Source organism: Eumetopias jubatus, unplaced genomic scaffold, assembly GCF_037043125.1.
Source record: "Eumetopias jubatus isolate StellerSeaLion01/CBP00866 unplaced genomic scaffold, mEumJub1_p1.0 scaffold_2, whole genome shotgun sequence".
NCBI classification, from domain to species: domain Eukaryota; kingdom Metazoa; phylum Chordata; class Mammalia; order Carnivora; family Otariidae; genus Eumetopias; species Eumetopias jubatus.
In genome coordinates, this window is record NW_028274808.1 from 100,972,771 (window position 1) to 100,988,345 (window position 15,575).

The 15,575-nt window shown below is 36.2% G+C and overlaps 1 protein-coding gene across 8 annotated transcripts in view; it reads right to left on the minus strand.

Annotated features, from left to right (window-relative positions):
• Positions 1-15,575, minus strand: part of AFG2A (AAA ATPase AFG2A) — a 328,111-nt gene that overhangs the window by 232,458 nt on the left and 80,078 nt on the right. For all 8 annotated transcript variants that reach the window (XR_015767779.1, XM_028102266.2, XM_088021049.1 and 5 more), the window contains exons 12-13: positions 13,532-13,585; positions 11,894-11,973 (exon numbers count right to left, since the gene is read on the minus strand). Coding sequence is in view for 7 of the 8 variants with exons in the window: in XM_028102266.2 (XP_027958067.1) it covers positions 11,894-11,973; positions 13,532-13,585 (134 nt within the window). In the remaining variant the exon portion in view is untranslated. The remainder of the gene's footprint in view (positions 1-11,893; positions 11,974-13,531; positions 13,586-15,575) is intronic.

Consider the following 15,575-nt stretch of genomic DNA (forward strand, 5'->3'; position numbering starts at 1 on the left):
TTGTTAGCCATTCTGACAGGTGTGAGGTGGTATCTCATTGCAGTTTTGATTTGCATTTCCCTGGTAATGAGTGATGTTGAGAATCTTTTCATGTGTCTGTTCACCATCTGTATATCTTCTTTGGAAAAACATCTATTCACGTCTTCTGCCCATTTAACTGCATAATTCATTTGGGGGGTGTTTAGTTTAATACATTCTTTACATATTTTGTATACTAACCCTTTATCAGATATGTCATTTGCATATCTTCTCCTATTCTATAGGCTGCCTTTTAGCATTGTTGATTGTTTCCTTTGCAGTGTAGAAGATTTTTATTTTGATGAAATTCCAATACTTTATTTTTGCTTTTGTTTCCCTTGCCTCAGGAGACATATCTAGAAAGAATTTACTAAAGCCAATGTGAAAGAAGTTATAGCCTGGGTTTACTCCTCGGAGTTTTATGATTTCAGATCTCACATTTAGGTCTTTAATCCATTTTGAATTTATTTTTGTGTATGGTGTAAAAAAGTAGTCCAGTTTCATTCTTCTGCATGTTGCTCTCCAGTTTTCCCAACACCATTTGTTGAAGAGATGGTCTTTTTTCCCACTGCATATTCTTTCCTACTTTGTTGAAGATTAATTGACTATATACCTGTGGGTTCTTTTCCGGGTTTTCTATTCTGTTCTATTGAATCTATGTGTCTGTTTTTATGCCAGTGTCATACTGTTTTAATTACTAACATCTCTGTAATATAACGTGAAGTCTGGAATTGTGATGCCTCCAGCCTTTTCTTTTTCAAGGTTGCTTTGGCTATTCAGGATCTTTTGTGGTTCCATACAAATTTTAGGATTATTTGTTCTAGGGGCGCCTGGGTGGCTCAGTCATTAAGCGTCTGCCTTCAGCTCAGGTCATGATCCCAAGGTCCTGGAATCGAGCCCCACATCAGGCTCCCTGCCCCACAGGAAGCCTGCTTCTCCCTCCCCACTTCCCCCTGCTTGTGTTCCCTCTCTTGTTCTGTCTACCTCTGTCAAATAAATAAATAAATACAATCTTTTTTTTTAAAAAAGGAATATTTGTTCTAGTTCTGTGAAAAATGCTGGTGGTATTTTTTTAATTTTATTTTATTATGTTAACCACCATACATTACATCATTAGTTTTTGATGTCGTGTTCCATGATTCATTGTTTGCATATAACACCCAGTGCTCCATTCAATACATGCCCTCTTTAATATCCATCACCAGGCTAACCCATCCCCCCACCCCTCTCCCCTCTAGAACCCTCAGTTTGTTTCTCAGAGTCCACAGTCTCTCATGGTTTGTCTCCCCCTCCGATTTCCCCCCCTTCATTTTTCCCTTCCTACTATCTTCTTTTTTTTTTTTTAACATATAATGTATTATTTGTTTCAGAGGTACAGGTCTGTGATTCATCAGTCTTACACTATTCACAGTGCTCACCATAGCACATACCCTCCCCAATGTCTATCACCCAGCCACCCCATCTCTCCCACCCCTCACCACTCCAGCAACCCTCAGTTTGTTTCTTGAGATTAAGAATTCCTCATATCAGTGAGGTCATATGATACATGTCTTTCTCTGATTGACTTATTTCACTTAGCATAATACCCTCTAGTTCCATCCACGTCATTGCAAATGGCAAGATTTCACTTTTTGTGGGGTTTTTTTTTGATGGCTGCATAATATTCCATCACACACACACACACACACACACACACACACACACACACACACACACATCTTCTTTGTCCATTCATCTGTTGATAGACATCTTGGCTCTTTCCATAGTTTGGCTACTGTGGACATTGCTGCTATAAACATTGGGGAGCATGTACCCCTTCGGATCACTACATTTGTATCTCTGGGGTAAATATCCAGCAGTAATGCTGGTGGTATTTTGATAGGGATTGCATTAAATGTGTAGATGCTTTGGGCAGTATAGACATTTTCATAATACGTGTTTCCAATCCATGAACATGAAATATCTTTCCATTTTTTGTGACATCTTCAACTTCTTTTATCAATGTTTTATAGTTTTCAGAGTATAGGTCTTTCACCTCTTTGGTTAGGTTTATTCCTAGGTACCGTATTGTTTTTGGTGCAATTGTAAATGGGATTGATTCCTTAATTTCTCTTTCTGCTGCTTCATTATTGTTGTATGGCATTATCCTGATATCCAAACCAGGTAAAGACACCACAAAAAAAGAGAACTACAGGCCAATATCCCTGATGAACACAGATGCAAAAATTCTCAAGAAAATACTAGCAAACCAAATCCGACAATACCTTAAAAAAATCATTCACCACGATCAAGTGGGATTTATTCCTGGGTTGCAAGGGTGATTCAATCGCTAATCGATCAATGTGATATACCACATTAATAAAAGAGAGGATAAAAACCATATGAATATTTCAATGGATGCAGAAAAAGCATCTGACAAAATACAACCACCATTCATAAGGAAAACCCTCAACAAAGTAGGTTTAGAGGGAACATAATAAAGGCCATATATGAAAAATCCACAACTAATTCCCATCTAAATGGGGAAAAACTGAGAGCTTTTCCTCTACAGTCAGGAACAAGACAGGGATGTCCACTCTCACCACTGTTATTTAAAATAGCATTGAAAGTACTAGCCACAGCAATCAGACAACAAAAAGAAATAAAGGAATCCAAATGAGCCAGGAAGAAGTAAAACTTTCACTATTTGCAGATGACATATTATTCTATATATAGAAAACTTGAAAGATTCAAGCAAAAAACTGTTAGAACTGATAAATGAATTCAGTTAAAGTCACAGGATATAATGAACTATTATATAATATGAAGTTTTAAAAATCATCCCAGTAAAGACTTCACTGGTTAGTACTCATTGAGAAGGTTGCTTTGAATTTGGGAAAGAGCTTTGATAGTCACTGAGCTTGAGTTCAAATACCAGCTTTACCACTTACTTTTTTGTGTAATCTTATGGAAAAGGTATTTAAATCTCTCTGAACCTCAGTTTTCTCAAAACATGGGTAGGCTCATACCTTCCTCAAAATTAGATGAAACGTATAAAGGTTCTAGCACAACACTCAGCACAAAGAAAATGTTAACAGGTAGGAATTATAAGCATTATCATTATTATAATTATCACTGTTATAATTGGCTTAACCAAGAAATCTATAACTTTTTAAAGTTACCTTAACAAGTAAACTAATAAAGGGGAGACCGGTATATAAATGGTTGCTGACACCATTGGTAGAAGATTTTCAGAAGTTAGTATAGCACAGGTCAGTACATACATACAGATTCATATTGCCAGTTCCCTACCTAGATTTACTTACAACATGGTAGAAAGTTATCAAACTTCCTTAATTTTGCCAGGAGAACCACCAACATAATACTAAGATAAGAACTGATCTTCTGAAGCTCTTCATAACTATTAGGCATGCCCAAGCCGGTAAGCCTAATAAACTAAACTAAGATACTTTGTTTCTGTAAGACATATTAGTAGGAGATTGCTATACATTGGTACTTAGAGTTCTTTACATTTTAATGTTAACTGTGTATTAGCTGTTCAAATGTAATAGTAGCTTGGGCTCCTCAAGAGTCCTCAAGGAATGATTTATTTTGAATAGCTAAAATTTCCAGATAAGAATATTTTTATACTTCTCAGATATTTTTTTAAAAATTATTTTTTTAAATGAAAAACCTTCTAAAACAAATATAATACATTATAAGATTGTGTTCACATATACAGAAATGCTTGGATCAAGAAACACTAATTAGAAGAAAATCTCTACTTGTTTGATTTCTTGGATCTATACCAAAAGAAGTTCTCTTCATCTGTTTTTTTTCTGCTCTCTTTTGCCTTCTCAATGAAGTCAGCTTTTTTTTGTTTTTTTTTTTTTTTTGCGTGGAGGGGGATGGATACTGATTCAGGCAGGATCTTCATTTATATGCTCTAAGTATAGCTACAGACACCCAGGATTTGGAACCCAAAGGCTTGAGAAGAAACTTGATTAAAATAAGCTGGACTACTATAAAGTAAGTCTTACTGAGTAGCCTTCCGGGTAGAGGGTAACTTGGTGACCCTTCTACAAAATTAATTAGTATACCAAGGCAGGCAAGAATCTTTTTCAAAACGCCTCCTCACTGACTTAAAAATATGATCTTCATTATTGTTGCTATCCTTTGTTATCATTTGATTACATTGCTATCAGGTACATTATAAAGAATATTTATCATCCTGCATCCTTAACACGACTGACAAAGTTTAATGAGTCCAGCTCCACTTTCAGAGTTAGTGTGTATAAAAACTATTGAGTTTTTTTGAAAAAAGCATCACTTAGCACTTCATTTAATTCTTTTTAGAGCTCTTTGACAGGTGAATATATTCCAAAGCTTACAAATGGTTCTTTATAATGAAGATGATGGTGCTTCTGTGAACATTAGACAGGTGAGAAAATTCTGAAAGACAGTCTCAGTGTTTAATTTTAAAAGAAAATTGGTTCACAAAAGACACTAAAACATAGTGAAGTCAGACTCCGCTAACAACCAGCTAAGTGAACTTAATCTCTAGTTTCTCTAAGCCTGCATTCCTTTATTCAAAAAATAAATGTCTGGGTGCTTCTTTACTAAGCACTATGCTAGACATCTGAGATAAGAGCATGAAGATATTATTGTTCCCTTGAGGACTTTGTAATTACTGGCATGTATGAATAAGGGAGTTAAATTAGAAAATATATAGAGTGATAGATCCTTATAGTTTTAAAATTCTGCATTCTGTGTTGGTATTGCGTAGCCCCGAGAAAATTTATTTAATTCATTATTTTTAATAAAAATATTCATATTCGAAAACTTATTACTGACACCTCCAACTGGCACTTCTAAACAGAAAGAGGTGAAACTCCTACTTGTACAATTTGCTATTTGTTATAAGAGGAAATGGTGGCTGTATTTAATGTTGATGATTAGGTGAAGGAAATTCTTTGGATTCCCATTACCCATGCTTCCTTTGCCCTTTATTTCCACAGATCATTGAGAGTTAGCTGGAGAATAGCATAGTGAAAATGTTTTATGGGCTGAGAAATATTCTTGGCTGACTTTCAAAGCTGCAGTAGGAAACAAAAACCATAAAACTGACATTCTAGGAAATCAAAACCAACTCCAAGAAAAAGTTTAAAAACAAATGTGTAATCACTAACATAATGAAATGATTTTATAAAACTTTATTATCTGCTAGAGATAGGCAACACAACAATGGAAAAAAGATGTTCAGCTGTAGAAAATATTGAAGCTAGGCTTTCCTAAAACATTAATTCTCTTTTCCCTTCAGAAGTCAAGCCCCTTTTCCAAATTATTCCTATTCAAAAGTCTTACAGTGCCATCGACCGAAGGGATGTTTATGATATCTTAAAATGGGTCAGTAAACTATAGCCACAGTCTAAATGTGGCCAGCCGACTGTTTTCTTACTTGATTACGTATTCTCCATGGCTGCTTTTGCACTACAGCAGCAGAGATGAAGAACTGCAATAGACCATGGACCAAAAAGACGAAAATATTTACTAACTGGCCTGTTACAGAAAAGGTGTGCCAACCACTAGCCTAAGAAAATCTCACTGCTGTGATGGTAGTGATTAAACAGATTTTATTCTTCAATACTAAAATTTTCACAAAAATGATATATACATCTCCTTTTCAACTCCTTCAATAAAATAAAATGCCCCATCATTTGCCCCTTGACATGATTTCTAAATTATAGACCAGCATCTCATCTATCCAAGTTAAATTTTTTCCAGTATACATTTTTAAATGTCATGGAGTTCTAAATGGTAGGCATCTGACTCTGTTTCTTAAAACTACCTCCCACACCCCTATAGTCAGTATTCATGTTTGGAAGAGACCTAAGAAAGGCCTACAGAAGGCTAGCCAAACACACACTACTCTGAACATAAGCATTACGTATGATAATTCTCTTAGTGCATGTGAAACACAAGCAAGCTTTCATTTCAAAGACAAGACAGCCATAATGAGACCTATTTGTCCTACAACAACAAAAAATAATTCCCAATTTCTAATAAAATGCTACAACAGACCATCTCTCTAAGTTGTACCTTTAATCTGTGGTATAGTATTCAGCCACAGTGCACAGACAAAACACAAAGCAAAAAACAGTCACAGAACTCTGCCATACTTTATGGAACTATTATAATGAAAAATGTTATATGTTATCTTCTTTTGCTCTCTTTTCCCCAGCATTTGTTTAATATTAAGAGTTTACAAATGTGAAAACTATGTTATATCTGAGGCAATTAAGTATAAATTAGGAAAATCTGCATACCAGGAACTAGGCATTTAATTTAGTAACTTGAAATACAGATTTACAAAAGAGTGGTCAGAAGTATTTAATTAGCGGTTAGAGTTTCTTAAACATAAAAACTATTCTTTAAACATTTAGATACATGAGAATTTTTACTACAGCATAAACAACACACTTTTTCTATTTCACATCCTGGTAGTGTAAGAGGCAACAACAGTATAGTTCAAAGAGCAGTGAATCAGAAGACACGAACTCTAGTCTTGTCTAGGCCACAAAGGAGTTATGTGCCTCTTGCCTTAAAATCTAGGGGCTTCTGTTGCCTGGAAGAACAAAAGTTGCACTAGATGACTTCGAAGAACTTTTTCAGCTACAAAATTTTATGATTTTATTAAATTTTTAAAACTACCACAAATATCACATTAGAAAAATGTATAACCCTCCTTGAAAGTGTCATTTAGAGAAATGATAGCCACAAAAATTTCTTCTACAGTGCTTAGTGTCGTGAATTCACTGAATTTACCTGAAATCTGTTAAAAGAGGGTATTCCATTTCCTGATCATTATTTTAAAATTCAGAGCTTTTCAGGATGTTGCTAAGCCTGAAATCTTCCTTTTCAATGAAAGCTGCCTCAGAACTTCTTACTTTTTCCCCCAACCACTCCAAGTACTAATTTCAGACGATTAAGTGCAATAACAAGGAAGTAGTTAATATCACAGATTCTCCAACACCTCACAGAAGCTATCATTCAGTCAGCTTTTAACTGGGCACTTAATCTTTTCCATTTTTCTGTATATCTAATCATCTTTTTTACATTCTGGTCATAAAACAATATCCTGAACATTTTTTATATTTAATAGCATTGCCTTTATAAAACAGAATAGATTATCCTCTTTCTCCCAAATAACAATTATTATCTTTCTTCTATTTCTTTTTTTAAGATTTTATTTATTTGAGAGAGAGAGAGAGAGAATGTATGCATGCATGTGAATCAAGCAGATTCTCTGCTGAGTGCAGAGCCCAACACGGGGCTCGATCCCATGACCCAGGAGATTGTGACCTGAGCTGAAACCAAGAGTCAGATGCTCAAAGTGACTATTCCACCCAGGCACCCCACATTCTTCAATTTCTAAGATACAACCTTTTTTTCATATTTTAAATTTTTGAAATCAGATGTCTCTTGGAGTTGGTGACTTCTTGGCACCATATCACAGTTTAAGGCTACATTTTTCATCAGTAATGGTACATACAATAATGATGTGTCTTACAACTAAAGGCATCTTAGATTGATGAAATGCCATAGTGCCTGTCATCTGTAGAACATTTTCTCTAATTTCCCGAATGTTTCAGTTTCATCCACTAGAATGTAAACTCTGTTGGGACAGGATTCATTTCTATGTCTATTACTATATTTCTATCTATACGGAAATAATTACTATTAGTAGTAGAGTATCTAGGCAGACATTATAAGAAACACTAAAGTTTTTTAAGCAGTTACTAAAATGCCAGGTACTGTGTCAAGCACTTTATGTCTATTTAATTCTAACAACCTAAAATTTGTTAGTACTATCATCTCCAATTCACAAATGAAGAAACAAAGGCATAGAGAGGTTAAGGAAATTAAGGAAATTGCCCTAGGTACTGTTCACTGTTTTATCCCCAACATAAATTAGCCTGTTACAGACTAAGCATTCAATAAATATTTACTGAACAAGTGAATGAATGAGAAATGTAACAACAGCCCAGTTAGACAAACAGGGTCCTTACTAAAGTAAGTCACAGAGAAAATGCACAATAAACACAAGCTTGAAAGGTTAGTTAACTACTTACACCTGGAATCCTAGCACCTGTGGTATGGTGGTTGCGTCAAAAAGTGGCTCAGAGTATCTGTTCTGGAGTCAAAATACCTAAATTCAAATCCCGGCTCTGCTCTTAGTGATACATGACCTTGAGCTAAGGTATTTGGGCATCTATACGTCTAAGCTTTCTCACCTGTAAAATGGAGATGAAAACAGGACCTATACTTTCTAAGGTTGTTGTGATGATTAGAAGTTAGAACAAAAAAAAGACCATAACATAGTGAGTGAGGTCCAAACAAAGAGAGTCACATTATTTGGAAGCTAATTAAACAAACAAGATGAGCCTCTTTAGCTTCAGAGGTACGTTCCTGATTTCGAACCTCTTCTAATCCTGCCTGAGGTTTGGCATTACCAGGCAATCAATGTCAGCAAATGAGGATGATTTAGGATCCTGGGACTAGCTAAAATGTCCTAGACAGAAAAAGTTCTTCTAGGCATCTCCAGGTTAGTCAGTGGTCATTTTCTCCATCAGAGGGGACTGGGCTAAGAGAATACAGCATATGGGGACTCGCTCTATATCTCTCCACTTCTGAGGACAGGACTGCTGCCTAAGACAAGGCTAATGATTTACTGCTCAGCTTGCTCTCCCCTCCTGACTATGACCCTGAAAAGGGTAAATATTTAAGCTAGTTGGGAGGTGAGGCAGAGTACTGGAGCCAATTGTCAACAGTATAATATCCTACCTTGCAGGGGACTTTCTGTGAGTTTCTTTACCTATAAAGCACTTAGAATAGTTTCTAGTATCTAACAAGCACTAAATGAATATTACCTAATATCATTATTAGCCCAGTATAATTTAAATCTCTTCTCTACCTCAGTGCTTTACTCCCTGATATAATATCTATTTTCCAAAGAGCTCTGCTACTTTAACAGCATTTTCAATTCTCCCAAGTCTTAGAGATCATTAAAGCACTTCATAAAGGGAATCTTATAACATTTTCTCCAACTCACAATATGAATTCAGAACACCCATAATTTAAATGGCATTCAGAAAAAAAAGTGAACAAACAGGCTTATTTATTTTTCAAGTCAAGAAATTTAATGGGAACAGGAAGGAGGAGAAAATAGTGGTTGTAACTGGATACTTCTATAAGCATGAAAAAATCTTTCGTTCTGAAAGCACAAATATTTCTAAAGCTAAGCAAACAATATATCAGTGCTTTATTTACAATGTGCTTCCTGGCTGCAAACCTCATGAGTAACTTCAAATAATCAAAATAATTAATTTAACACACACAGGTAATAGGGGCTAGAGTATATCATAATTTGTTAAACATTTTAAGTTTAGAAATTAAAATCTTGATAAGAAGAAACAGTCTTTTTATGCACTGTCATTTTTTAACTAGTCATATGGGTTTGACCTGAATGTTATCATAGAAAACATAAAAACAATAAATTAAAGCAATAACTATTCTATAGCCCAATATTATGTAGAAATGCCTCCTAGGTTATGGAGTTCTTAATCTTTCTATGTTTTCTATTTCTTTAACAATGCATAAAATTGGTTTAGTATCTTGGGAATTTTATGCTTTTGGTATCTATCAATAGCTGTTTTTTCAATTTCTAGGAACTGTCCAATTCAAATAGCTGAAGAACAAAAATATACATGTGGAGGTTTATATGTTTTGGTTTTTAGGTGCCAGCCATTCTCATTAGATAAAACAATCACTTTCTAGGCAATGCTGGCCATCCCACAATTTAAAAAAACAAAAACAGGAAAAAAAAAACCCACAAGAGAAAACAGACTATCACTCTTTGAGATTCTTATGGCTATAAAAAACAATCTATGTAAGCCTTAGTGCACCTAAGATAACAACCAAGTCTCTACTTTGGACCATTAGCATTACATTTGTTTATCAGCCTCACTGTTGTTTTGTTGTTTTGTTGTTTCCTTCCTTCCTCCCTCCCTCCCTTCAAGTAGGCTCCACACTCAGTGTGGAGCCCAATGGGGGGACTTGAACTCATGACCCTGAGATCAAGACCAGAGCTGAGATACCAAGAGTTAGACACTTAACTGAGCCACCCTGGCGCCCCTCATCGTTGTTTTCTGAAACATCAATGAACCCGACCAAAAATTTTTCTATACAAAGGAAACACCATAGAATTTATTTGATCTTGGTTTGAGTAAGACACTGAGGGAGGGAGGTATACAATACACAATATGATGAAGACTATTAGGAGAAACGATATCTGGAGGCTGCAAATCACTAGCAACTCTAAAATATTTGCAAATTCCTACTGGGCCAAATTGCCTGCAAAAATAGGATATTCCTATCAAGTGCCCTGTCTGGTTTCTCACACCATTTTATTTCAAAGGCATTTTATGAGAACTCTGCTACATATACTACCTCCCATCTGGTTCATATTTAACAATGTATCCCACCCTGTTCCTTTTTAGGCTCCAAAAATGTCTCTGATGTCACATAAATGTGGCAGGTCACACTGCTTCAGCAAACTTCTCTGGCTTCTTTTTCTTCTCTTGTAGTTAAGGTGAACTTGAGCTGTTTGTAACCTTTTGTGACACCTCACCTCAGAAGTAATAAAAGAGTCCAAGTACTTCAACTCATAAAATAAAAAGACCAGTAGGTATTTATAGGATATCGAATGGCTAGAGTGATGAGCAGGGCAGACTACCTCTTAATAATAGTCTCTTAATGACAGTTCATATTCTCATCTGATGAGGCAGCTCTACCCGGGAAGGAAGAGAGCACCAATGCCTCTTACTATGCTGGGGACCTAAAAGGTGCCTTCTACCTTCACTGTAATTACCATCAGCAAAACTTTTATTTTTTTAAGATTTTATTTACTTATTTATCAAAGAGAGAGAGCACAAGCAGGGGGAGTAGCACGCAGAGGGAGGAGCAGGCTCCCCACTGAGCAGGAAGCCCAATGTGGGGCTCGATCCCAGGACCCTGGGATTGTGACCTGAGCCGAAGGCAGACGCTTAACCGACTGAGCCACCCAGGCATCCCAAGCAAAACTTTTCTAATCAATATATACATCAAGAAGGTATGCACAAAGCACACAAATTAACATTCTCCACATGAAGTACTTATAATATATAATCCTTAAAAGGACCTCCAAACATTTGTAGAAGAAAAAAACGCATACTTGTAAACAGTTCAGATACACGCACACATACGCATACACACACACACACACATATACATCTGTATACATCTATAGATGTATATGTATATATATACACATCTATATATGTATATATATACACACATCTGTTTGAAATGATATAAATAATCTTTATTGCTTGAGATTCAGGAACAAAACTATTAATACTATTTTTTATTCTACTGTAACTATATTTTAGGAAACATAATCCAGAGAATACTAAAATCAGTAAAATAACACCTTTTATTATAATTGGTTTTACTGTATTGTATAATTATTCTTAATGGAGTTTTGTTTACATTTATCATATGTATATAACAACCCAAATGTTGACAGGCAGTCAACATTTATATATATAATATATATATAATATATAATAAGCTATAAAAATGAACTCAAATGCCCTAAATGGATATCAGTGTTTTAAAAAAAATGTATATGAAAGTATTATAAAGTGATAACATGAAACAGTTGGGTGTAAGAGAAAAAAACTACGTGAATTATAAAAATGGTTTTATTTAGGCTAAATGTATTAATAAATAAAATTTGTATATGAAATGCTATTTACTTTACAATGTAATTGACAGTATTTTAAATATTTCTTACCTGCCCCTTTCAATTGCTAAGGCATCAAGTTCATCAAAGAAAATAATGGAAGGGGCCACTGCTCTCGCTTTTCGGAAGATCTGGTGAAAAGAGTGCCATATCAGTTAAAGATCAGCAAATTTCAGAAAATTCTGCAGTTGGCTTTAGTTTGAAAACTATGTTAGGAACTAAATCTATTATATGCAAGTCAAGAGCCTAATCGTGACCTTCGGCCGGTAACTGTACTTCTCTAAACTTCAATTTCCACATCTAGAAAATGGAGATAATGATAAATACTTGCCTCAGAAGATTATTTTAAGAACTGAGTTAAAAAAAGAATGCAAAGCATTTAGCACAATGCCTGGAACATAGTAAGAGCTCAGTAAATGACAGCTATTATTAACGATCATAAACACATTTAAAAAAAAACCATAAACATGTAAAATCAATTATAGCTTAGCATGTAAAATACCCATAAACCCAAAAGCCACACTCCTTGCTCATTTCTCTGAAGACTGTGCAGGAAAGTAATGGTTGATGTAAAGCCAGGACAAGAAAAATGACCAAACCTTGGAAGAGCACAGACTGATTAGACCAGAAGTCATTCAGACTATCAACAATAGGGACTGGCCAAATAGCCACGGGGGCAAAATGTGGAAACAGGCTAGAAAAAGTCAGCACAGGCAGAAAGAAATCCAAACGTGTGTTATCTGTACCTAGGCCCCCATTTTCTGGTCACAAGGATCACTACCATAAAAATAAAGAACAGTTACCAAAACATTAATATTAATAAACATTGTCTTTTTCTTATCGTAATCAATGATGATACTGTTGTTAATGTTTCCTACAATTACCACTATCTACATTTTAAAGGGGAAAAAAAAAGGACAAAAAGTAACTTAAGATTTTTTCTTAGATGAAAAACCAAGTATTCCAATCTCTAATACTCTTGGGTTGGCACCCAGGTATTCACAAATGGGAGACCATCCATTCCATTGCTGTTAGTGTGTTCTTGTCCTTGCTTAGCTTCTGTAAGAATACAGGGTGTCTGTGTGAGGCAGGCCAACCTCTGCCTAGGGAAGCCAAGACCTGTGGTCAAATTGCTGTAGTTACCCAACTCCAAGTGCCCTGATTTTGCATGAATTTACCAGTTGTGCAACTTCCACAATATGAATGAGTGGCCTATCAATTAGGCACTGGCTTTAAATCTTAGAAGGGGGGATGCATTGTCTAAATCACCAGGCAAAGGTAAAATAATTAAAATAAGGAGAGTACAGTGAAATTTTCACATACTAAGGCTTATTCAATTTAAAGGACTACATAGTTTAAAGGATTTAAATCTCATTCTGAGATCAAGCAATCCTTGTAAGTACAGATGTTTTGTTTTGTTTTTTTTTTAATGAAATGATGGCAGTTGTCAAAAATCTTCATTTGGTAAGACTGAAGGCTGGTAGTATTATGATGTTTAAACACAAAGTATTATAGATGATCGAAACTGCATTTTTAAATAATAAAATAATGTTTGCCTGAAGAACAAATGTAGCAGAATTTAGATTTGGAAATTTCAGAATCTAAAACCCAAAACAAAATGGAGACCATAGAGAAGGACAGAAGGATGGCTCCCCCATGCAGAGTCCACTTCAAGGCTAATCATCTTACCTCTCTAACTGCTCTTTCAGATTCACCAACATATTTATTCATTAATTCAGGCCCCTGCATGAAAAGAAAACAACCGTTCAATGTCCTTGTAAATGCAACCACATGTATGTCTTTCGATGAAAGAGAAAATGAATACATAAAGAAAAAGAGGAAAAAAATAAAAATTTGCTCTTAACTAAATTGGCTCCTTTAGCATACTTATTTTCATTGGGTGTTATTTATGCCTCAAATATTAAAAATATTTCCAAAATATTTTGGAACATATTCCAAAAACTAAACATCAATGCAAAGGAAAGGCTGTGACTAAACATAATAGTTTAACTTCTTCTTCGTCATCTATCTGTCAATGCATATTTTTACTATGTTATCAGGTCCGTGGTGCTGGGTACTGAAGGAGGAACAGTCTAATTTGGAAGACCAGCAGAGATACCATCCATGTATTCCCAGATCTAACCAGTGGCTGGCTCTGAGCAGGTCTACATGTCATTTTGGATCCTAGTCCAAGGATATTGATCCTAGATCAATATCCTTCTCTGACAAGAAACAAGACCTCAGGGCTATTCTTCTTATGACTCCGTAATAATTCTTGAGAATGGAATGGAAGGCATGTAATCCATGATATTATCTTACAGTCCCTGAGTATTTCCTGTGTAAATGCCACTCTCGAGCTCTCTGCTCTCACTTGACTTGGCCATGTAGACACTGACTATATGAATCTGCAGGGCTAAACATGCTCTTCTCAGCTGATTTAAAAGAGTACAGTGAGAGAAAGTTCCCACAGCTGAGAAAGACATGTGGCATGATAGCACAAACTTTCTACCAGTGTCTGAAGGGAACAGTTGTGGTCTCAGGACAACAGGGTTTTGTGGGTTTTGTTTTTAGTTATTTATTTTTTTAATTTTTTGGGGGTGGGGCAGGGGCAAAGGGAGAGGGAGAGAGAGAATCTTAAGCAGGCTCCACGCCCAGTGAGTGAGCCCAACACAGGGCTCAGTCTTACAACCCAGAGATCATGACCTGAGCCGAATTCAACGGATGTTTAACTGAGTGAGCCACACAGGCGCCCCTTGTTTTGTTTTCACTATCTCATGACTTTTGTCATGTGATGACTATGTGTCATGAGATAGGTATGCAATAAAAAAGGAAAGCCTACTGTTTTTCATTCAATGTGTGATACTTTAGATATTTAAGAAAGAAAAAAATGTTAACATTCAAAAATGTTAAATGTCCAAAAAAAAAAAAAACCCTCCAGAACAAACAAACAAAAAAATGTGCATCTTTGAATCAGCAATATGCAGTGTATCACTTGGAGACAAGCCACTTTTATAGGGATTCTCCCTGTTGATGACCAGTTAGTAAAAATTTATAGAACTTTATTACTAGAAGTGCACACATTTCACCCTTGCTACCCCTTCTAAAATACCTGGACACAAGCAGGCAAAAGAGCTTTTCTATCAGCTGGATGAAGTGCTGAGTGGCAGATACCTGAAGGGAGATTCAGACAGAGGCTGAATGAATGGACACATTGAAGGTGACAAGAATCATTGTCAATGACATGGTGTGATGCTCTGACTGAGGGTGAGCAGTGTTGGTGGTCCTGAGACTTTGTTCTAAGGGAGTTATCTCCTCTGGCTGGAGAGGGGGTTGGGAGGAACGCAGACGGACAAGTGGACATCAGCACGGGGGTAGTGGTAGCAGCCAACCTAACATGAGGTATCAGAGATCAAGAGGGTAAGGAGAACTCTGGCGCAGTGGGAAGGGTGGCTCAACACGAGGTGTCCCAGTCTGAGTGGAATGAGGGGGGCATTCCAGTAGGGTCTGGACAAGGTATGATATGGAGAGTTCCCATACAAGGGAGCAGAACAGCATGGAGGACTGACACAAAGCAAACAGAGGAAAGTGTCCACATGAGAAGGCAGGCAGTGCAATATTGTACCGAATATTGTAGCCCTGGTGGGGTAAGACAGGTATCCTCATGGAAGGGTAGGACACGGCCAGGTGTACAGTATGGAAGATGTCAAGGAAGAACATGGAGGGGCGGGACAGG